At 26.2% G+C, this 22,809-nt stretch overlaps 2 protein-coding genes across 4 annotated transcripts; one reads left to right on the plus strand and one right to left on the minus strand.

The window, feature by feature from the left end:
• Nucleotides 1-8,022: 8,022 nt before the first annotated feature.
• On the minus strand, nucleotides 8,023-14,545 carry LOC129965705 (beta-1,4-mannosyltransferase egh-like). 2 transcript variants are annotated; one of them, XM_056079816.1, is made up of 3 exons: nucleotides 14,338-14,545; nucleotides 11,074-11,169; nucleotides 8,023-9,568 (listed from the first exon to the last, which is right to left on the minus strand). In XM_056079816.1, the coding sequence occupies exons 1-3, from the start codon at nucleotides 14,357-14,359 to the stop codon at nucleotides 8,169-8,171; spliced, it is 1,518 nt and encodes a 505-aa protein (XP_055935791.1). In that variant the 5' UTR covers nucleotides 14,360-14,545; the 3' UTR covers nucleotides 8,023-8,168. The 2 variants fall into 2 exon arrangements, with proteins under 2 accessions (XP_055935791.1, XP_055935792.1); XM_056079817.1 differs by lacking the exon at nucleotides 11,074-11,169.
• A 48-nt stretch (nucleotides 14,546-14,593) lies between these two features.
• On the plus strand, nucleotides 14,594-22,554 carry LOC129965707 (protein unc-50 homolog A-like). Of its 2 annotated transcripts, none has more exons than XM_056079819.1 (9): nucleotides 14,594-14,793; nucleotides 15,342-15,364; nucleotides 16,589-16,795; nucleotides 17,466-17,491; nucleotides 17,763-17,828; nucleotides 20,304-20,424; nucleotides 20,987-21,126; nucleotides 21,743-21,844; nucleotides 21,929-22,554. In XM_056079819.1, exons 3-9 carry the CDS (start codon nucleotides 16,590-16,592, stop codon nucleotides 22,063-22,065), a joined length of 798 nt encoding a protein of 265 aa, XP_055935794.1. In that variant the 5' UTR covers nucleotides 14,594-14,793; nucleotides 15,342-15,364; nucleotide 16,589; the 3' UTR covers nucleotides 22,066-22,554. The 2 variants fall into 2 exon arrangements, with proteins under 2 accessions (XP_055935794.1, XP_055935793.1); XM_056079818.1 differs by lacking the exon at nucleotides 14,594-14,793 and adding an exon at nucleotides 14,800-15,029 and having other exon boundaries at nucleotides 21,929-22,552.
• Nucleotides 22,555-22,809: the final 255 nt, after the last annotated feature.

The following is a 22,809-nucleotide window of genomic DNA, read 5'->3' on the forward strand; positions in this document are numbered from 1 at the left end:
GAGTTAATTAAATTTGCAAATAAGTCATACTGTCAGCAAGCATTGTGAAAATTATTAAAGTAGAATCGTTTAAATAATTGCACACTTTAAAAAAATAGGAATAGTCTATAAATACACCTAACAACTTTGTTTATCTAATGTTATGTTACAAATTTTTAAGCTCAACATTAGGACGAGTTAATTTTATTAATATAAAAACATTTATCTATTACTAAATAAACCACCGATTTATAAAAAAAATAATGAACTAACCACTGATTGAAACTAACTACTGAGTGTGATTAACCACTGATTATTGGTGTATTATAATACACCAATAATTTCTACCTATAATTAATGTGGTAAGAAATATATTACAAGCGAGATATTAAAAACGTGAAGAAACATTTCAGCATAATAAAACGCTTCATTATTAAATTGTCGAAATATCAAGTATTTCAAATGCTCACTGCTGCCCTTAGCATCCTCAGTTTTATTGCCGAATACAATTTAGGCTACGTAACTAATATTTGCAAGAAAAAAGTTATAAAGTGATAACCAATTTTTTTTATTGTACATTTTTGTTCTTGTTTATTGTAGGCAAATAATTTAATCTATTAATTAGAATTTAATTTTCTTTTCAATCCAAGTTTGCTGAAAATAAATAATATTCTCAAAAATATTTACCCTCAATAAATTGTAACTTAATTATATTATACATCAAATTCAGAAAGCTGCGGAATTTGAAAATCTTCTATACTGAAATTATTAAAGATATTTAGCGATTATTCTATTTCTATAAACGTGAAAGTAAAAAAGTAGAGGTTTCAAGGCAAAATCATAAACAATACAAAAAAAAAATCTATGAAATAAATATTTTATTAATAGCTGGACTGATGAAGAATTATTAGCTAAAGCTATCAACTATCTGCAAATTAAAAAAATGTCGTTTATCCTAATCAAAAATTAAATAGGCTTTATTAAAACATATTGATAAATCATCCAAATGAATTTTACAACGCATTCAGTCACGTAAATCGGAAATATAAATATCCGATTCATATCAAATGAGTTATCTTTTTTTTATTTTCTAGAAAACAAGGTCATACTTGATAATTCGTAGAAAACATGACACAGGTACATTGTTTTCATTTTTGTCGTGTAAGTTTTTATTTTTATTTTTACCGATTCATACAGACGATTTTTTTTCTTCTTTAACACGAACATCGCGGAAGATTAGGTTACCTCTAGTTTGCACAAATGCTAAAAAAATGAAATGTCATTAATTTTTGTAATAATGTTTATTAACCATTCATTTAATTAGAATGAATTTTGCGCTATAAAATAAATATGTTGATCTCAATTGCAGAATTAAATATTTTATTTTAATACTAGAACAAGAAAATTGCTCGAAGTTTGGAGTTTTTTAAAAAGTAATAAGAAATTTATGTCTTTCATGCTAATATTTAATACAAAGCAAGGGTAATTTGTATTTTTACTTCATCATAAACGAAATATATCTAAAGCATTGTGATCATAAAAAAAAAAAAAAAAAAAAAAAACTTCGACATTGTGATGAATCGGGACTTTCATGAGACCGAAAAGAAAATGTAGGAAAAGATATTCAGTTTTAAAAGGATAACTAAAAACACGAGGAAGAAGAACGAAACTTGTTATTTAATATTTTTATCAAAATTTGGATACTTATCAAATTTGGAAATCAGTGCATGTCTGTTTACGTGCGCATTCAAAACTGCAATCAGAATTAATGGAATCTGACATATAGTTTTATCGTCAAAAGGATTATTAAATTTATGTCCACATTCCTCAAATGATTGATTATGGATTTTCATCAATATACGAATATAAAAATTAAAAGCTGGATGAAGGAAATTTGGTATGTAGACTTGGCCTTAAAATATTAAATTTGTATCAAATTTTGGACCCAATAAGAAATCTGAAAGAAGTCCAAATGTACATTCAATTCTTTTTACTGTATTAAAGCTTAAAATAAAACAAGCTAATATGTATGTATACCAGTTAGTTGAAGAGAGAACATTCCAGCTGATTTAACCTGTAAATAAAGTTAATGCGCGCAACTGTATATACCAGTCACGCAATTGAGATTACAGACTTCTCAGTTTTTTTTTTCTGGTTCTATGATCTTTATCTTCTATCCATAATACGTTAATATGGAGATAAGAGAAGATTTCATAATGAAGAATATTCTTACATTTCTACGGATCTCATCTTATCACTCGATTTACAAACTTCTAAATATTTTCCACTCATAAAATAAAGCGTAAAATAGGAGGTAAAATACAGTATTGACCAAAATTATGCAAATCATTTGCATTTATGAAATTTGATGATTCATGACAGCAATTTTTTAAATTTAAAAACAATAAAGATATATATCATTTTCAAGATAATGTAACCTAGAATCTAATAAAATAATTTTTATGATGAATATTTGCAATGGAACAGGAGTAATTAAGCAATAAAGGAAACAGAGAAACAATGGAAAAAATAAAAAAAATCTCACTTAGGGTGATAATAATTTATTTGGGTAACTTTTAACATCAATTATAGCTTTCCAACGTCATCCTATGAATCAATGAATATTTTTTATTTCCTCTGCTGTTACAATAATATCATGATTGAATCATTACTTCATTTAATTGAGTTTTTTTGTTATGTTTCTTTATATTACTCTATAGATTTTTAATTAAATTAAGGTCTGATCTACTCCCAGATAATTCCGATAGTGAAATGCAATTGTCTTGAAGGAGAAATCTGAAAAAAGATCCCATGATGAGGACAGCAGTTTAAGAATGAGTGTTCCATTTATGTATTTTTGTGCATTTATATATTTCCATTAATTATATAAATTTTACACATCTTTCGCTGTTATACAACATCAAATCATAACACAAAATGGGTATTTAACAATAGTTGAAATGCATAAAGATGAAAATCTTCTTTTCAGTCTACCATACTGTCCCATTGTTCTGTCATCCAGTTAATATGGGGTTTTGATCAGTTTAATCCTTTCCATCTTGGTTTCGGATTAAGAATGGGAAAATTAATACATTTCGAAAGTTCGTAAGAAAATAAGCTCTTTCACAGCTATTATTCACCAATGGCATACAGTTAAAAATATACAAGTACATTTATTAGAGATATGCGAGAAACTGCCACTGAATTGTTTTACTATTAAGACTACTCCCACTGGATACATTTTGTAAAATTGAATATTTATGAGCTTCAAAAAATTAGAGTTGTCGAAGTGGAGAGCTATAAATCTGTTGTTAAAAGATTTTATAATATATAACTTACACAAAAGGTTGAGCAACATTGGTTAATTAAGCACTTAAACAGAAAATATTTCAATGAGCATTTTTTTTCGAAAATTATTTATTGCAAAAAATATGAGCATCATACATTTTAAGCCCACATGTTATTGTTTGTACTTATTTTAGGGAATACCAAATAGACTCTCTCACTCAAGTCTTCATATCAATCTTTATTTTCATGAATAATCATTTATTATCTCCAAAAGTTAGTCATTGTTAACAAAAAAAAAAAAAAAAAATCCTTTTACTTGAAATGCATCTGTAGAAAGGTACCACAAATCCCAGGCATTTTTAAAAACTTCTCTAAAGCGATCTATATCTAAATTTTTATCCGATCTATATATAAAGAATCCGCCAAAGGAAGAATTTCAATCATACAAGCAAATAGTTGACAACATCAGAAGACAAAATAAAGCGAACGCACAGATTCGAAAATATACGAATATTTTGCAAGAAGTAGTTGCAAGTACTTAGTTCAGCAGAAAAGAAAAATGACGAAGAAAACTTTGAAAAATGGACAGAAGCACTTAAGTATCAGATTAGAATTTTAACAGCATTAGATAAAAGCAGGGTATACAACTGTCCAATACACGAACCACAGAAAAAGAAAACTAGATGTCGATGAGAAAGAATAAGCATTTGAAAAAATGGAAGAAGTAAACGAAAGCAAACGCTCGGACCTTAAAATCCTCAGGACAGAAAACAGCGAATCTATGGACATCCATATGCAAGATTATTTCCAGAATGTAAAGAAAGAATCCGCCAAGAAAGGGTGCCAAAGTCTCCATTGAGGAAATCACATCTACAGAAATCTCAACTCACAATAAATTTGAAACATTCAAAGTTGCAGAGCCAGAACCAACTAAAACCACAACAGCAGATATCAATCTGGAGATCAAAGTGGAAAGAATGGTATTGAAAGAAATAATGAAAAAATTCCTTAAAACGGAAAACACACGGAGAAACGGGTTTATTAGTATCAAAGACAAACACGGATGAAAATAAAGAAGAAATAATTAAGCTACTCCAAGAAAAATCCCAAGAATTTGTCCTAAGCGAAGTAGCTGAAAATAAACCCCTCAAAGTTGTCATTAAAGTCTTATCGATCGGTATGAACAACGAGCAAATCATTGAAGCACTCAAAATTAAAAAAATACAAGTAGAAAAAACAACCCGAATAAAGAATTCAAAGAAAAAAAAAATATATTCCCATTTTCTGATTGAAATTAAAAAGAATAATAATTATAAAGCATTTTCTACTTGATCAATATTTGTTATCTAAAAATCAAGATAGAACCATACAGAAAAAGGCAACCATTTGCTATAATTGTTCAGGATTTCATCACTCTGCATGCAAAAGCTTTATGAAACCCTGATGCATTCAAGTACAATGAGGATTATCCCACAAGAAATTGCCCAAATGAAGAAGTCACTCAAAATCCCATCTGCAAAAACAGTGGAGAAAAAGATCATTTAGCTGCGTAACACGAATGTAAAGCATTCACAATTATCACCAAAACCAATACCTCCAGGAAATCCTATTCAGATGCAACAGCATCCAAACAAAGGGAAAAAGAAGAAGAATCAAAGAAAGAAAACCGAACTACCGCAATAGATATCCAAGATTTAAGAAATATGAAATAAATAAAAAAAAAAAAAAAAATCAATTGATATCCTTAAAGTAGTAAAAGCCCTTGTCCGAGAATTCAAAGTTATCCTTGAAGTAGAAAGACTGTCGGAAATCGTGAAGAAAAAGATCATATCTTTTTCTAAACACACTTTTTGAAGTGAATTAGGCTCGACGAGACAATACAGTCTGTTGGTAGATGGTAAGGCCAGCTCATGGACGCTACTTCAGGACGTTTATTGTTTGCCAAAAGATTCTAAAATCCTCCACGCTTTTGCGCATGCGTTAAGATGGATTAAATTCGACAACATACGAGACGAGATATTTACATTTAGCAATAAAGTTAATTCCGGAAATGCACACATTCTTTAGCGAGACAGAATCATCGACAAGTGATCATATCAGGATACTGAAATGAACAGTACATCTAGATTTAAACAAGAAATTAGATCTAATATCATCACTTATCGGGCATCGGTGATTGAAGATCGCTGAATCCGTGTGCTCCATCTAACAATTACTATTTATATTGAAAACAATAACATTTAAAAATTAAACATCTATATTTATAATAAAAATGAACGTGTGTGTGTTGTCGCCCTACAGGCCAGATCATTTGACTTAGTTACCAAATTTGGCCCTTTGGAGATCAGAAATGTGCACATCGGAACAATTTTTTTTGAATTTTTAATTAGAATTTAAATTAAAAACTAAGCAAAATTTCGGCGTTCTTTACGATAACTTCGACGAATATTATCGTACAAAAATGATTTTTGCAAGTTAAAGTTCAAAAAATTATCTTTTCAACGATATCAATGTTTTAATTTATAAATTAAAGTTTCTATAATAATGTAGTTGTTGATTGTCGTAAAATAATGATATTCAAAACTTTATAATTCGGTCAGGCTTGATAGCAGAAGAACACACACACGTTCAAGATTGAAACGTTTGATTGACAAGATAATTTTACTGAAAATGATTTGTAGGATCGAAGGACTGTATAAAATTTTGATTTCATAATTATTTTCAGAGGTACATTTATTAATGGAAATAAAATATTTACTGCATTTAAATCTCTTTGAAGATAAAGCTGAATTTTACGATGAATAAGAGTAATTTTTATTGAATAATTCTTTGTAATATTGCATAAATTATAAAAAATATTCTGTCTACACATATGATTACAATGCTGTAGCCATATTAAAAAAAAAAGTTTGGTTGCAGCAAAAAATATTTCATATTTATTGAAGTTTTGTCTCTTCCATTTCAAATTCAAATGCAGCTGATAGCAAATAATATATATATATATATATATATATAATAAATACATTGAACAAAATATCGTAAGGCTACTATAATAATGGCCCAATGGAAATTTATGATATAAAACACATGACCTTATTTACAAATGATTATCAAAACTTGTTTTTCATAAAAAACGTTTCCTTTTTTCCGAGTTTATTAATAAAATGATTTTTAAAAAATGCCGTTTGACATGACCGTACAATTTGAACTATTTGGCGTAATGATTAGTTTTTGAACCATATAAGATCAGTTTCAGAAGCTAAAAAATCCAAGCGTCTTCTTTGCAATTCATTGTTTTGTGTTCTTTTCTGCAGGTTAATATTTATGAATTTGCTGCTCGTCTCTTTCAAGGTCATGAAATCCGCGAGATTATTTTTGTAAAAATATTCGTGATCAAGGATTGGAAACTCGTGAGCTTATTATTATCGGCAGACAAACCGATATCATTAAGTATGACTATCAATAATATAAAACTGCAATTCATTCCATTCGATTTAAAATGAAAAACAGAATCTGTTCACTGTGCGATATATCTACTTCATATATTACTTGATTTTACAGTCATGATAAGTTTGGCAGGTGATATTAATAACTAATCTGACACACAGCTACAGCATATGAAACAAGTTTTTATTTTACGATTGCAAAAGGTTTGAAAACAAGATTTAAAAAGAAAAGCAACGGAATGAAAACAAGATGAAGGCTAAACAAACTGCACTCGCCACATACAAAGTATGATAAAAACAAATTTTACTTTGCATAATACTCAATTTTTATTAGGTTTAAATAAGTGAAAAAGTCACTAATTCATTCAATTTATTAAGTTCCATGACATACCATTAAGTATGATTATCACAGGCAAACAAAAATAATACAAATATAGAACACAGACAATAATACAGATGTGGGGAAAATTAGGGAAAGTTAATAATTGTAGGTCAATGATTCTGATATGTTTACTTACACATTTGTGTTTGATTGAGAAACAAAATTAGATAAACATTTTTTTATATGATCGGATAAATAACTTTTATAATTCTATAACTTAGCATAGCATTTTATAACATGGTTAACACTGGACATTTGTCATTAACTTTAAAATACTGTATGTGGACTATATCAATTTAAAAAATAAATTCCTCCCCTGGGAACTCGAGGGAAAAAAAAAAAGTTTTGAAACCTCTATGTTATACAGAATTATTAAGACACTAATTAAAAGTAATTAATAATAAAAAGAAAGACTGAAAATGTTTCAGTCCATTACTTGCATCAATTTCAATTCTTTGAGTATCTCTCTGAAGCAAGATATAAATATTAAAAATGCAAACTATTTAACACTTTAATTATATTTGCATTAACATTTTTCAATCTAATGGCCTTTTCCTTCCATGTCACATACCTTCCCAGTATTTAACTTAAGAGTCCCATATTTCCATTTCAGGTCTTGTTTAGAGAGGATATACTTACTTTCTTCTTTAAAGTCATAGATGTTTGTCTAAATTTGTAAGAAACAATTATATTTAATTGTTGATATTTTTTTTGGAAAAATTATCAAGAAAAATTACTGGAAATATTAGACAATGAACTTCAGATTGATTTGAACTAATATTCGTAATTTTAAATCCATTTTAAGTGTTTAAAATTTAATTAATAAACCGTTCTATCATCAGATACAATGAAAAATTTGCCAAGGGCATAATTTTGATAAACTACGATTAATGCATCAATGATAAGCTTTTAGACAGAAAAAATAAATAAAAGTCAGGCACCAATGTGCACCCTCATAAAAAGATTTTATTTTGCAAGTATTGAGTAAGTTTTTCACATGATTTCATAATTTAAGAGTGATGTGTACATGATAGGTGGAACATATGATATTCTAAGAATCAATAAATTAAGTATTATACAGTTAGAGTAGATTTAACATCTTTGTTCACAACATAAAAACGATGTTTCTTTCCAAAACATCCCCAAATCACAGCAATATTTTCAATCACTATGTTTATTGGAACAGTGCAAAGAGCTCCTATTAAACACAAACAGAATTTAAAGAATCCAAGACGATATAAACTAAAGGATTTGATTACACCAAATATGTACATATAAATATTCATGGCTCCAACAAAAGCACAAAGAAAATCAATAATTTGCCAACAAGGTATGGGACAGAGGCCAGCAAGTATTATATTAGAAGTGCTGAGAGGTATAGTAGCCCAGGAATACAGTGCACAAGCAAGAAAGCTTTTATTTCGGAAAGGTATCGCTGGACTGTGGACAACTAAGAAAATTCCCTGAAGCCATCTTTTTCGCTGTTGTAGGAAATCCCATAAGGTAAATGGACTTTTCTCCCACATTTCACCTTCAATGAAGTTGAAAGTATAGCCTTCCTTGTATGCCACCATACTGAAGAAACAATCTTCGGCAACAGATCCATCCAAGCCATGATCAAAAGATACTTTACGTTCTGCTCCAGCTTGAGTAACAACATATGATCCTTTCCAACTAAATAAAGGCCTGTGGAAAATCTGAAACTGGAATCTTAGCTTTCCCATGTCATCAGCTACTCTGAAACTGTCTGCCAGGGTTGTCATCCAATTTACAACATTTTCATTTGCGTAAGTAATCATACCTTGACCAAATTGGTATTTTCCATCCAGGACAAAATTTATTATTCCCTTTAAAGAATTTTCGGTTAAAATTGTTTCTTCGTCCAAATGAACAATCCAATCTGAATCACTTAAGACATTAACATCATCTTCTAAGCAATACTGTAGAGCTCTGGCTTTAAACAATGCACCTGATTTAGTTCTATAAGTAGATGGAACAACAATTTCACGAATTCTGGGATGCCTAGGTAAATTAAGTGGCTTGTCTGTAACGATTTCAAACAGAAAATTTTCTAGACCCACATCAAGGCATGTATTCATATTACGATTTACATTGTTTTTCACTAGTTCTGGAAAGTCACCTCGTGTGACAACACGGATTGAAATAAATGGTGCCAAGAGAGGTGATCCTTTAAGTTGTACTTTATCTGGAAAAGCGTTAAAAAATAAAAGTCCAAAACAGTTACAGAGGCATTGTGGTAATGCAAGAAGAGTTAAGAAACGTAATAAGTATAAAAAGATGGCAGGAATATAACCATATTTTTCAAATGGATCTGGATAATTAGTATCACAGGACCCAAAGCATAATCCACCAGCAAAAATCTCAAAAACGAAAAGCAGGGTTATAAATAATGCACAGTGTAGAGCATGTTTTACATTGCTGCTTAGATTTATATGTTTATTCAGAAAATCACCTAGAATGAAATGAAAAACAAATTAGTAGAATGCTAAAATTAATAACATAAAAAAAGCACTGAAATCAATACAATATATACATTTGATTGCAGATAATAAAAACAAGGTTTTTAACACAAATTGGCAGTACAGAAAAACACAGAAAGGCTACAATATACTCCTTAAAGGAAAAAAGGCTTCTAGAATTGGATAAACTAATTTATTATGTCTCAAGATTTAAAAAATACTTTAGAATCAAATTTCATTATATTAAAAAGTTGAGCTTTGGATTTTTTTTATTTGAGAATCTTTCTCACTATAAAACCAATAAAAGTTATTAAGGTAAACAAAAAAAAAAAAAAAAAAAAGAGGGAAGGAAAAGGGTTATTTTACTAACATGGAATTGAAATATGGAATAAATTATAGACCGAAGACTTTCTTTAAAGATTTAAAATATATGAAATAAATTCCAAATAATTATTGACCCTATGAAGATATTGAAAATGGAGTCTATTAAGATGTCAGAAATTCTTTCAATTTCTAAATTTTAATAGCACAAATCAAAATCAAGGACAAAATATAGCAAAAAAAAAAAAAAAAAATTGAAATGTGGAGATAATTTCTGAAAAGCAAAGCCCATAATATATTTTTAAGCCATGCCTAATGACTATTGCTTGCAGCAAGTGATTAAGAAAAGCAGCGAAACAATTACGAATTAGCATCAAAGAACACACTGATTTATAAGTTTTTGCAAAACATTACAAATGCCCAAAATTTTAATACTATATTAATTTCAAATTTGCAGAGCAATCCTTCTAACTACATTTAACTAACAGTAATAAATTTGAAATTTATACATTGGAAATTAGTTCCTAATTGCATACAATGTTCAAATAAAGAATAAAATGAAGGGAATTGCAGCTTTTGCAAAATAGTGTATTTTAAGAATGATGTAGAATTTCTTGACAACTTTAATATGTAAATTAAATGCAGTGTAACAAAGAATAACAATATGAAACATTAGTTCCCTTTATGCTTCATTTTACAAAACAGATTAATTATTGATCTTGCGTACATTCACATACTTAATGACCATATAACTTACTCACTATTAATGAGCTATTAATCATTATATATCATAAGTTTTTATTATATTTATTCCATCTTGTTGGCATTTATGGCAGATCTTAGCTTTATTTTAAATATTTTATTTATAAAACATATATTAAAAAAATCTCAATATGATTTGATAAATAACATATCACTATATTAAAGGAGTATTTTAAAAATAAATTATAAAATTTCAATTAAATAAAATAATGATTTTAACTTTATAGAATTCGTATAGTTAATCTATCCTTTTTTCTAAGAATTTCAGAAAAAAGGAAGGGGAGAAATTACTGCAAATAATATTTAAAAACAGTTTAATTCTATTTTTTTTTCTACATACAGGCATAGAAATTCTAAATCTAGTTATTGAAAGTTGATTAATTCAGTGATAGAATTATCAAATATTGTAACTTACAATGTCTGCCATGTTGCACAGTCTCAGAAAAACAACATAGTTTAGTATAAACTGATGACCATCTTGATAGGATAAAATGCCAAGGAAGATATGATCCTATTTTGAATTTGAAAACTACATTTTAGTTTAAAGAACTTTTTTTTCCCTCTAAATCTTAAAACTTATCAAACAAATTATTTTAAATAAATTAAAACTTGATACTTATAACACAAAACTGGTTATAGAATATAAACAGAAAAGTACTGGGTATGGGATTGATCAGATGGACAGATTCAAATTTTAATTCAAAAGTATTTTAGAAATATTTTATAGAATAGAAACATATCAGAACAATTCTCCAGAATTAGAAAATATTACTTAGTTGTCAAAACTATACAAGATCATTACATAATAGGAAGTAAAAATTAAGATTTTTTTTTTTTTTTTTTTTCAGATACAATCTATTAGTTTACAGATTCCTTTTATCAGATCTTTGAGGATGTAATTTTTATTGACAATACATTACTTTCCTTATTAACTATAGAATTTAATTCAAAATATATATACATTTTCATGCTTTCAAATAAAATCTTTACAAAACATTTTTTTTTTCTATTCTTCAATAAACATATACAAGCTATTTTTTACTACCACTGTACAGATAAAACTTGCATGCGATTAGAATCATTCTGTTTGTTAAGGATAGTCATTTCCACCAGTTATTATATTAATTTCTAAATTTTAATTTTAATTTCTGAATGGGAAATTCTGGGCTTTTTTTTTTTTTTTTTAAATATGAAATGCATTGAAAAAAAAATTGTTTTATTGAACAAGGAAAGTAAAATGCTCAAAACAAAAAAGGTGCAAAAGAATATAAAGGAATAGGGAAAAGCTTATAAGTTAGAAAAAATAATTATGAATAAGAAATCTAATAAACTTAGAACATGCACAATCATTAATATTAGAATATTTAAAATTTAAATTCCACAGTCAAAACCATTTATCTAGAATAACATGATAGCATAAAGTTTGTATATTTAGGACAAATTGTCCAACTTAGAGTTACTGTATTTAGCATAGGCAAACTCTGGAAAGTGGAAATGTATACAATGAAATAACTAAAAAAGCAAAAAGATTAAAATTAAGATTTTGGCATTTTTCTCTGAAAACATTCAAAATATAATTGCACAACTAAATTTTACAGCATTTCAAAATTTAAATAATTATCTTTTTAATGATAATGTATTTTTTTCCAGAATTTCCATTATTTCCAACACACACACATATATTTAAAAGTGATATAAGCTTTGGGGGAAAAAAAGCTTAATTTTATAAAATAATAAATAGCACTAAACATAAACAAGTAAATAATTGAGCAATAAAAGGAATAAATTTATAAGAAAAAGTGCTTGAAATATTAAAACTAGTGCAAAATTATTACATAAAAGAAAAGTAATCTCAAAAATAATACAAATCAATTAGAAAAAAAAAAAAAAAAAAAAAAAAAAAGCTGAAATCTGCACATTTGAGAAATATGGCAAATCTGATATAAATAGATGCATTATTTCCAACAGATTTCATTACTACAAAGAAGTTCAAAATTTTCTAGTATTTCCACAAATATTAAAATGCAGAAAATTTCTTCTATCAATAAAAGCTAAAGAAGAAATATTCTGCTGATTACCTATGCAGTTTATAAGAAGAATTAGAAAAAAGCACTTATATTGTTACAAAAGTCAATAAGTAATTTCAAACAAATTAATGTACTTCATTTTTTTTTCTTTTCTTAATGACACTATGATGAAACTGGATAATAACAAAGTTCACACTAAACAGAACAAGTAAAAGCAATTAAATTATCCCAGCTTTTAATATCTCTGATAATCTGAAGCTCAAAAATACTTTAAGAGAATTATAAACATCGTTCATAAGAGATTTAATTGAAAAAATTAAATAACCAATATTCATTGAAAAGCATTTGCTCATAGAAGGCAATTATTTGTTTAAAAATATTGCTGTTTTGAAATACTTAAAGAAAATAATATGCATTTTCTTTGTGACCATGCTATTAATTCATTCAACAGAAAAAAGTTTGTGCATTCAAAATAATATAATTTTATTATTTAAAATCCTAGCTTTTAAATATTGTATACTGCTTGTAATTTAATGAACTTTGAAAACAATTATTTTCCTATACACATAAGAGTAGTTGATCCATATAATGTCCTACCTCTAAATATCATGTGACAAAACCTACAATACAATATTAAACATAATAAATTTATCAAGCCTCCTAAAATTAAGTTGAATTTATAATTTGTTTATAAAATAAATAATATACTGTTTTTGAAAATTAATCCATTATGTCTAACATATGACCCACGTAAATGGAAACAGCATTAGTGTTACAAAATTGTGAAAAAATTGAAATTTTTTAAAAGAATGACAGGTAAACACAGTACATTACATTAACAAAAATTTTATAATTATTATAAAATGAAAGAATTTTCAATTTTTTTTCAAATCTCAAAACATAAGTTACTACAGCATGTCTGGAAAATAAATTTAAAGAGAATAATTATCACATGCTTAAATAAAATAAGTTACTTAATAAGATTAGTTAGATTTATTACGACCAATACAATGAATATACTATCTAATTTTCACTTTATCACTGTAAATGTAAAAAATATCTTGGAAAATTACAGAATAGAATTAAATTGTGTAAGATTCACTGGCAAATTAAGAATATACATCAAACTTACCAGTAAGAACTTTTAAAAAAATATTATGCATAAGGAATTCATTTTCTAAAAATTTACTAGCCATTACTAAAATAAAGAAGTCTATTTTACTCCTGCAAAAAATGGTCTAAATGATGACGTTTCAGCCATATACAAAAAATTTTCATTACTTTTCAGTATTTATCTGTAACATCAGCGATATGTAAATGATATGGTGACCTAAACATTTTTCAGGCATTTGAAGTTATAAAGAGCGAAACGTATTGCGTTAAGAATAAATTATTATAGAAAGCATTTAATTACATGGAAATGATTCATCATTAAGTATATTACTCTAAATGAAATAAAGGAAGCGCATGATTTGTAAGATTGTTTTCATTTGTGTAAGCTTGCCGCAAATAATAAAAATAATATTAAAATAAAATAAATATTGAAATATTAACTAAAGAGAATTTTAAAAACATATAGTGGAACGTGATATGAATCACAATTTAATTTTCTAACATATATAAACAAAATATGACTAGATCAAGTTACTTACTTTTACAAAATCTTATATTCATGATTAAGTAGATTTAATTAATGAATTCAGATTTTAGCCAAAGAATAAACTAATCGGAAGAGTGCTTGAGTTATTTTTAAATCATTACTTTTTTTCATTTTTTTTTCTGAAAAATTTTTAAGTCATTAAAGGGATGCGACCAGCGCACACCCACAATTTCGCGATTCGGAAAATAAGGAAAGAAGGAGGGGCGTAAAGTAGTTGAGTAGTTTCATACTTGGAAGCAATAAAATGTTGATAATGAAATTTTGATTCATTTATTAATTTACTATAATTTGCGCACATAAATATTATATGGATTTGAATTTCGATCAATGTTGTACATACAGGATTATGCTTTCTTTTAAATATAAAGCAGTGAAATCATTTGTTGAAAAGTTAAACAATAAATAATAAAACCGAAACTATTTGTAAAATGGCAACACTTTTGATGATGTAAGTTGCAAGGAATGATTTAAACTATGATGCATTGTTGACAAATAAGATATATATGTTAGCAACTTCACAAATTATTTAAATAAAAATCGCATACTAATTTCGAGGGTGTGATTTTTTTTTAGAAAATTCAGTGTCTTGATCAGAGTAATTGGAGTTACAAGAAAGAATTTTTTTCTTAACAGAATATGTAGTTTTCCAATTGCCTTTCTACACGTTTGATATTTTCTCATTAGGTAAACAAAATAAAATTTGACAGTAATTTCATGATGTAGTTTTAATTATTAAAAGCAGTTTTATATACACTTTATATAATTTCTTATAAATATTGAATGTTCTGTCTGGAAAATAATTGCGGCATTGCTTTGGAAAAAAATAAATAATGGAATATTTATAGTTCTTTGTATTCTGTTAAATACCAATTTTAATTTTACATTAAATATTTGGAATGTTATTGTATCTAATTATTTATAATGCATTATAAATATGTATGTGTAGTTTCTTTTTATATGAATTATCATATAATGTGTCTTGTTCTTTCTTTTTAGGTTACTTTGTACTGTGGTTCTAAGTAAGTAATGCTCTACTATATAAATATGTTATGAGCTGTTTTCTAAGAAATATTTTTTTTTTGTGTGTGTGAATGAATATAAAGTCTTTTGTATAGTTTGAATGTTCTTTTGGTACTTGATAGCTGCTCCAATTGTGATGAGTTTTTTATATTCATATTTTGTATTCAAAAAGGAAATGCATTGAAATTTCATGCTAATTTACTTAAATTGTTTGTATAAATAATCAAATTTTTTATTTATTAAAATTTTTACTGATTTCAAATGATGGTACTTATGTGTATGTATCTAAATGTAGAATATTGTATTAAAAGCAAAGAAAAACTGTGCTGTTCTCTTGTCCTGTCTGGTTTAACAAATTGTTTAATTTAAGTATATGGCTTAGTGGCCAAATTGAAATTTTCTAATTAAATTATTTTTGTTGATATTTGGTGTATTTTCTATTGTTTGACTCGCAAGTAGTGAAAAATTATGACATATTCTTAAGTTTTACCAAAAATGAATGAGTTTTGTAAATTAATTCCTGTGTACTTCTGATTTCATTGTATAAAAGTATTTTGCATTTCTTTGTGAATAAGTTTGCTTTACAAACAGTGGGAAGAGAGAGAGTATCATATTTAGCAGATAAATATTTAATAATTTAATTTTTTTAAAGTTTTATGCATTATATTTTATATTATCTATTCGTGAGAGTGAATGAGGTTTTTAAGGCAAAGATATATTTAAAATTTCTTAATTTAAAAATTTATAAATATTTCTTTTTAAAAAAAATTATTGATGCACAACACATTACTAATTAGGCATTAACTTATTATTCTCATTTTACAAAAGTGTTTTAAAAATTCAAAATCTGACAATCCATGATTCTTATTGATTGCCTGCTTCTTCTTCTGCTATGTTTATTTTAATAGGAATTTGAGAAATAGATGAGGATTAAACTATTAGCAAATAATTTAAATGCATTCCCAATATTGGATAGTTTTAGATCTATCTATTAAATGAAACATTTCATTTTTAGATTAGCATCAAATTTGTATTCTTTAATTTTCCGACACAACCTATCAATCTCCTTTATAAATAGCATGCTTATTAATTCTAATAAATTTTCATTAAATTTAGTATTATTCAGTTATACATTTATTATTGTACTTTTATACATTTGTTATTGTACTTTCTTATGTGTTTGATTAACTTGTGTTTAAAATATTCTTTCTTTTATTATTTAGAATGGCTAACTTTTCTGAAAGATCATATTCCTTCAATACTAGTGGTAGCAGCTCTCCTCTACCATCACCTGTTCCAACATATCGTGGAACAAACACTGCTGTAGCAAAACGATCAAAATTTTTACGTAGATTGTTTTATTTCAAACACATGGACTTTGAGTTTGCCTTATGGCAGATGTTTAATTTATTTGTTGCACCCCAAAAAGTGTAAGTTACTGTTTCATATTTTTTGTCATGCCAAACTATTTAAATATTAAAACTTGGAAAATATTTGTATTAAATGAGGTTTATCTACTTATGGATTATCAATATTACTTATGATACATTAAGATAAAAGTGTGAATTCTTTATATTCATTAAAAGTGTGAATTCTTTATATTCATTCATTCAGCTTTTGTGAATATAATAAACAAGAAGTAATATATAATAATTATTCAATTTTTCATTTATTATATCACTGGCATTATTATGTTACTGTTAAATATTATTTTAAAAAAGTATTTAAGTTCATGGTTTTGAGATTTTTTAAAAAATTCTTTTTTGTTAAAACTTTGCTTTAAATTTATAGAAAAATTGTACATCTGCTATATAAATGAATTGTTAATGAAATAGGTTAAAGGAGTTTATATATAAATATAAGTTGCTGATTTTTTGTCAAATTTCTAAGACAAATGAATTTTGTTAGCTGTCTGGTTGAATATTTTTTAAAATTTAAAATTCTGGTTTTAATGCTAATTTTCAAAATTATTGATATTTCAATTTCTTTAAATATTTTCCAGTGAATCAAAATGTCAATGATTTTTATGCATTGTTTTTTTTAAATAAATGTATTGCTCTAAACAATAAATTTAACAATATGTTTTCATTTTATTTTCAGGTATAGAAACTTCCAGTACAGAAAACGTAAGTTACATATTCCATAATTCTATACCAAATTTTTTAAAAAAAAGGGGAAAAAAAGAAAAAAAATTGCTTACCATTTGTTACTTGTTTTGCTTTTTATTAAGTATCACTGTACTTAAATGTTTTGCGAAAAAAATGAATAAAGCATTAGAACAAGTAGATGAAGATTATTTTGCCTTTTATTTGTCAAGTAATTTTAGATTTATATAATGAAATTCCCTTCCCCTTTCTAAATTAAATATAATTTTCAAATTTTTTTTTCTCTTTCTAGAGACAAAAAATCAGTTTGCTAGAGATGATCCAGCATTTTTAGTTTTACTTGGTTTTTGGTTAATTGGTAAGTTCATTTTATTTGTTTGTATGATTTAATAAATTTTTGTGAAATTTCTAATAATGTTAAACAATTACAAATTGACTAGTATGAATTGTTTATGTACATTTCTCAATGATTTTAAATCAGAGAAAAAAGCTGAGATTAGCTAACTATTTGCTTTAGAAAATTTGCACTCTGTTTGACTAACACATTAAATTTGATGTAGATATACTTTGGAAAGTAGGAATATATATTTCTTAGAATTTTTTTTTAAAGTTTTGATGTTTATATACAATAACTTGCCAAAATATCATTGCACATTGCACTGATTTTTACATTACTTTAAAATATCAGAAATTGTCTTTTAAATTATACCAATTTTAAGCATTTTTTTCTCTCTCCTGAATTTTGATAAGTATTTTCTTATGCAATGTTCAAATATAGTCTCATTGTTGCAGCGAAATTTAAAATGTTTTTTTGTTTCATCAAATATTTTATCATGTAATTTTTTTCCTAGTTGAAAATTATAGAAGAAAGATTCTGTTAATTATTTATACAATTTATATCAAATCAAAAAGTAAAATTATAGTCTTTATTAATTAAAGACTTATATTGTATAATTCTAAATAGAATATCCAGGTACTTATATTTTTAATTACACAGTGTTTTCATGAGACTCGGCTCCATTGAGAAGGTTCATGTACTCAATAAATGGAGCAAGTGCAAAAATATTAAAATCACATAGCTATAATGTTTGTCATAATTTGATTCTTAGAAATAATATGAGGAAATTGTGAATTGTTATATATTCTAGATTTGATTAAAAATTAAACTTCTATCTGTCTCTCTCTCTATATATAAAGTTTATGTGATCATGCAATCAAGTTGGATTTGTTTATCATTATTTATCAACAGCTCAAACATTTGGATTGTTTACATGTTTGTCTCACCTGGAAATTTAAGATGCTGTATTTTAAAATTAACTGATATTAAAAAAAATAAAATATCCAAGCTGAATAGTTTCTTTAAAAACCAGAAGTTAGACAAATGAAAGGGTTAAAGAATGATTCATGTGAAGATCCAGACAAAATGAATGAAATAGAGTTCTAAAGTTTGTTTGTGTACTGAGTGAAGTTAACATACTAAGGAGCTTAGTTATGGAACTATGACAGAACTCTGTTCATTTTGCTTGGCATGTTTCTGGGAAAGAATTGGCAAAAAAATTCAAGTGGAAAATACATTAGATGTTGCTATCATAAAAAAGCATTTTGGAAGAACTGTTGAATCTATCAAAAGTGTAAGATTTACTAACTATCAAATGGACGAGATAAATATCTTTGGCAATGAGAATTGGTAAAATTTGAGAGATAAGCCTTTGGAAATCTACTGTACCTCTTGACAAAGTTTTAAATGATTTATTTCTAGTCAATATAAAGGTTTTTGATTTTTAAACTGCTTAGGATTATATATTTTTGCTTTCAATATGTAGAGATTTCTTTTTGCGACCAGAAAATTTTAATTTCAAACATTGAAAACTTAGTTCTTATTAATTAAAAAAAAAAAACTGTTTACAGTTCAAGTTTAAATTAAGTTAGATTTATATTTAGTAATGAATGCATTTACAATTTAAGTATATGAAGAACAAACTGGGATTGTACAGTGATCCCAAAAGAGTTGCAATATGATTTTTGGGGGTTGGTAAATAGAACAAGTAAAGAGTGCGACTCCTTAGTCACAATATTTTTACTGAACCGGATGAAGATCTAAGGCAGATAATAAATATGATCCAGAAAAGTTTATAAAGCTTTTATTTATTATGAACCAATTGAAAGCGTAGATAATTGCTATTGCATGTTCATGATTGCTATTTTCTAATCTATCTACTTTACTACAAAGTCTAAAACTCCTTTACAACTCTATAGTGAATCTTATGTCTTCTTGAAAGAAATAAGAATACTGTATATGTTAAGATAAATAAAACATAATTTTTAACTTTTCAACCCTATATTACATATTTTTTCAATTCCTACTATTAGTTCACACTCTTCCTATATATATATATATAATCTTGTTCAAATTTTTAATCGTTAATAAAATACTTTTTATTCATCAACTGAAGTTCAAATACATTTTTTTAAAATTTGTAGTGAATGACACTTGATGTTAGTACAGTTTTTTCAAATATTAATTAAATTTGTCCAGTATTTTCTCTTTAGTCGCCAAGCTCTGAGATTACTGACATGACACCCGATCGTAAATAATATAAGATATATATAAATAATATAAGAAAATAAGTAGGAATTGACTTAAATTTTTTTTATATATATTATTTGTTATAATATAAGACATCTTTATTATTATTATTATTTATTGTCTAATCTGTTTATATTTCAGTGTTATTGACATTTTATATAATCAGATCTTATCATTTTTTAATATTTAGAAATGAATTTCTTACAAATCGAGAATTAATCAAATCTTTGTTTTATTTTTTTGCAGTGTCGTCTATAGGTTTTGCTGTTGTTTTGAAATTGCAATTTCTAAGCTTTTTAAAATTTTTGCTATGGGTTATTTTCATTGATTGCATTGCAGTTGGTGTTTTGATTTGCACTTGCTTATGGTAAGTATATTATTCTTCATACATTCTTAAAATTAAAGAAAACTTATATGCTTTTTTTTTTATTGTTCTATTGGAAATGTTAAAATATGCTGCATGCTAAAGCTTTAATGCTAATTAAAAAAAACAACTTATTTGACAATATAATATCTGAATAAATGAACGTGCTGGAATTTTATTTAATTACTATTATCTATGCTGTGTTATTGCTTAATTGAAAAATAATTTAGGAAGAGAAAATAGCCATTTGAATTTCTTAAAATATTTTTAATATTCCTATATGTTTTACCTCATAAATACATTGAAGGCTACTTAACTTTCAATAATTTAGTTTTTATTTACAGAAGTTTTATATACAATTTATTTGTAACGTTTCTATCTATTTCCACATATTATAAAAGTGATTTGGTGATAACTATCAATAATTTTAATTACAGTTTCATATTATTTAATTAATTTTGTTGCAATTACTTGATTTGACCAGTGGATTTTTCTGGAAACAGTAACATGTCATTTATAATAATTAATTTTCTTGGCTGGTTTCATTAACTATTCCTTTTTATAGGTTTATTACTAATAGATATTTAAGAAGACCTTCATGTAAAGATCAAGATGTTGAATGGGCATATGCTTTTGATGTTCACCTTAATGCATTTTTTCCTCTGTTGATTATATTACACATATTCCAGTTATTTTTTTATCACAGTAAGTATTAAAAAATGTATTAATTTTTGTTTTTTCTAATCAATGAAATCGATTTAAAACTTCTAAAAAAGTTCATATTAAAATGTGCCAAGGTTCTTCCAATTGCAATGTTGCTGTTATTGATGAAATAATAAACACCAAAGAAATATTACTTTGAACTATATTGCTTGCTTGTTGATTTCTACTACTACTTGGTACTTACGTATTAACGCAACCAGGCCAAAATTCGCACGAATCGCCAAATTTGGCGACCCTAATTCTTACTCGTACAAATTTGGCGACTAATTCTTACTCAAACTTACAAATCACGCCAACCTGGTTGCGATAATATGTAAGTACCAAAAAATATTTTGATACATAATACATTAAACTGAACATTTAATATTTATGACTTGAAAGTAACCGTAGTATAATGAAGTATATATCCTATTATATTTTTGTAGAACATTACATATATATATTATTGATTGTATTTTACTTGCTACAAAAGTAATAGTTTCTGTGTTTAAATCTCAATGCTTGGTTTTGATTTAGTATAGTTATTGAATTTTTATATAAATTCACATTATTAATTTAAAAATGCTGTGAATTTGACTACATTCATTTGAATTTTTAGTATTAATAAGTCAAGATTGGTTCATTTCAAGATTTGTTGGCAATACGTTTTGGCTTATAGCTTTGGGCTATTACTTGTACATTACTTTTCTTGGGTATAGTGGTAAGTTGCATATATCTTATTATTTGTTAGCTGGTTTTGAATTAAACTCATGAGTGTAAACTAATAATTTCTTTTTATTTGCAGCATTACCCATTTTAGAAAATACTCAAGTGCTACTTTATCCTCTCCTTGTGCTCTTTCTGATGTACATAATATTTTTAGCTATTGGCTACAATATTTGCCTTCATGTTATGAATTTCTATGAATATCGTGTTGTGTGATTATAATTTATAGTTCCAAAAAATGTGTATAATTCATAAATCATAACATTAATCTGTAAAATATGGTTTTTAATCATATTCTCATTATATTTATAGGTAATAGATCGTATTCAGTATAAAAAATAAATAATAATAAGATGATATATTGATTCCAAAATGAATTCTCAGGCTTTTTGTGAATTCTTTTGTACTAATATGTATATGTATGGAAAATCTTTTAGGAAATGTTTAATAAAAAGGTGATTTAGCTGCTAATTGAAGTTTCTACCGAACAAATAGTGCAATCTGTTTTGTTGTATTTGTGATAATTTGTAACTGCATTCTTTAATCCTGAAGCACAAATTTTAAAATTGTGTTGAGAATTCTTGCAGATAAGTTCTAATACAATGAATACACACCAAGTCTCCTACACTATTGTATTTCAAGATGCTTTTGTATGTATGTAATATATAATAAAATATTTTTATTTGTAATAAAAATTATTTTCTTGAAATTTTTTATTTTCTTTTTGTGTAACCATGTGTTATTACTTCAGTAAGGTGTGAGAGTCTTTTTTTTTTTTTTTTTTTTTTTAATTTGTATTAGAATTTTAATTTTTTGGAATTCAGTGATTGATTGATATTTATTTTCTTTTGTATTTCTGTATTATGATCAAATTTACAGATGTTAAAACCACATTTGTTTAAGAGCTGTTTGTAAAACATTTCTGAAAAGTATAGATTACATATAGAAGTTGCACTTTGG

This window comes from Argiope bruennichi, chromosome 4, assembly GCF_947563725.1.
Source record: "Argiope bruennichi chromosome 4, qqArgBrue1.1, whole genome shotgun sequence".
Lineage (NCBI taxonomy): Eukaryota > Metazoa > Arthropoda > Arachnida > Araneae > Araneidae > Argiope > Argiope bruennichi.

Coding starts and splice junctions, on each gene's coding strand:
- LOC129965707 (XM_056079819.1), top strand. CDS start 16,590: ATGGCTAACTTTTCTGAAAGATCATATTCCTTCAATACTAGTGGTAGC. Junction 16,796..17,465: donor TTTGTTGCACCCCAAAAAGT/GTAAGTTACTGT, acceptor TTTTATTTTCAG/GTATAGAAACTTCCAGTACA. Junction 17,829..20,303: donor ACTTGGTTTTTGGTTAATTG/GTAAGTTCATTT, acceptor ATTTTTTTGCAG/TGTCGTCTATAGGTTTTGCT.
- LOC129965705 (XM_056079816.1), bottom strand. CDS start 14,359: ATGAATATAAGATTTTGTAAAA. Junction 11,170..14,337: donor GAATATAAGATTTTGTAAAA/GTAAGTAACTTG, acceptor AATTCAAAATAG/GATCATATCTTCCTTGGCAT. Junction 9,569..11,073: donor TGTGCAACATGGCAGACATT/GTAAGTTACAAT, acceptor ATTTCATTCTAG/GTGATTTTCTGAATAAACAT.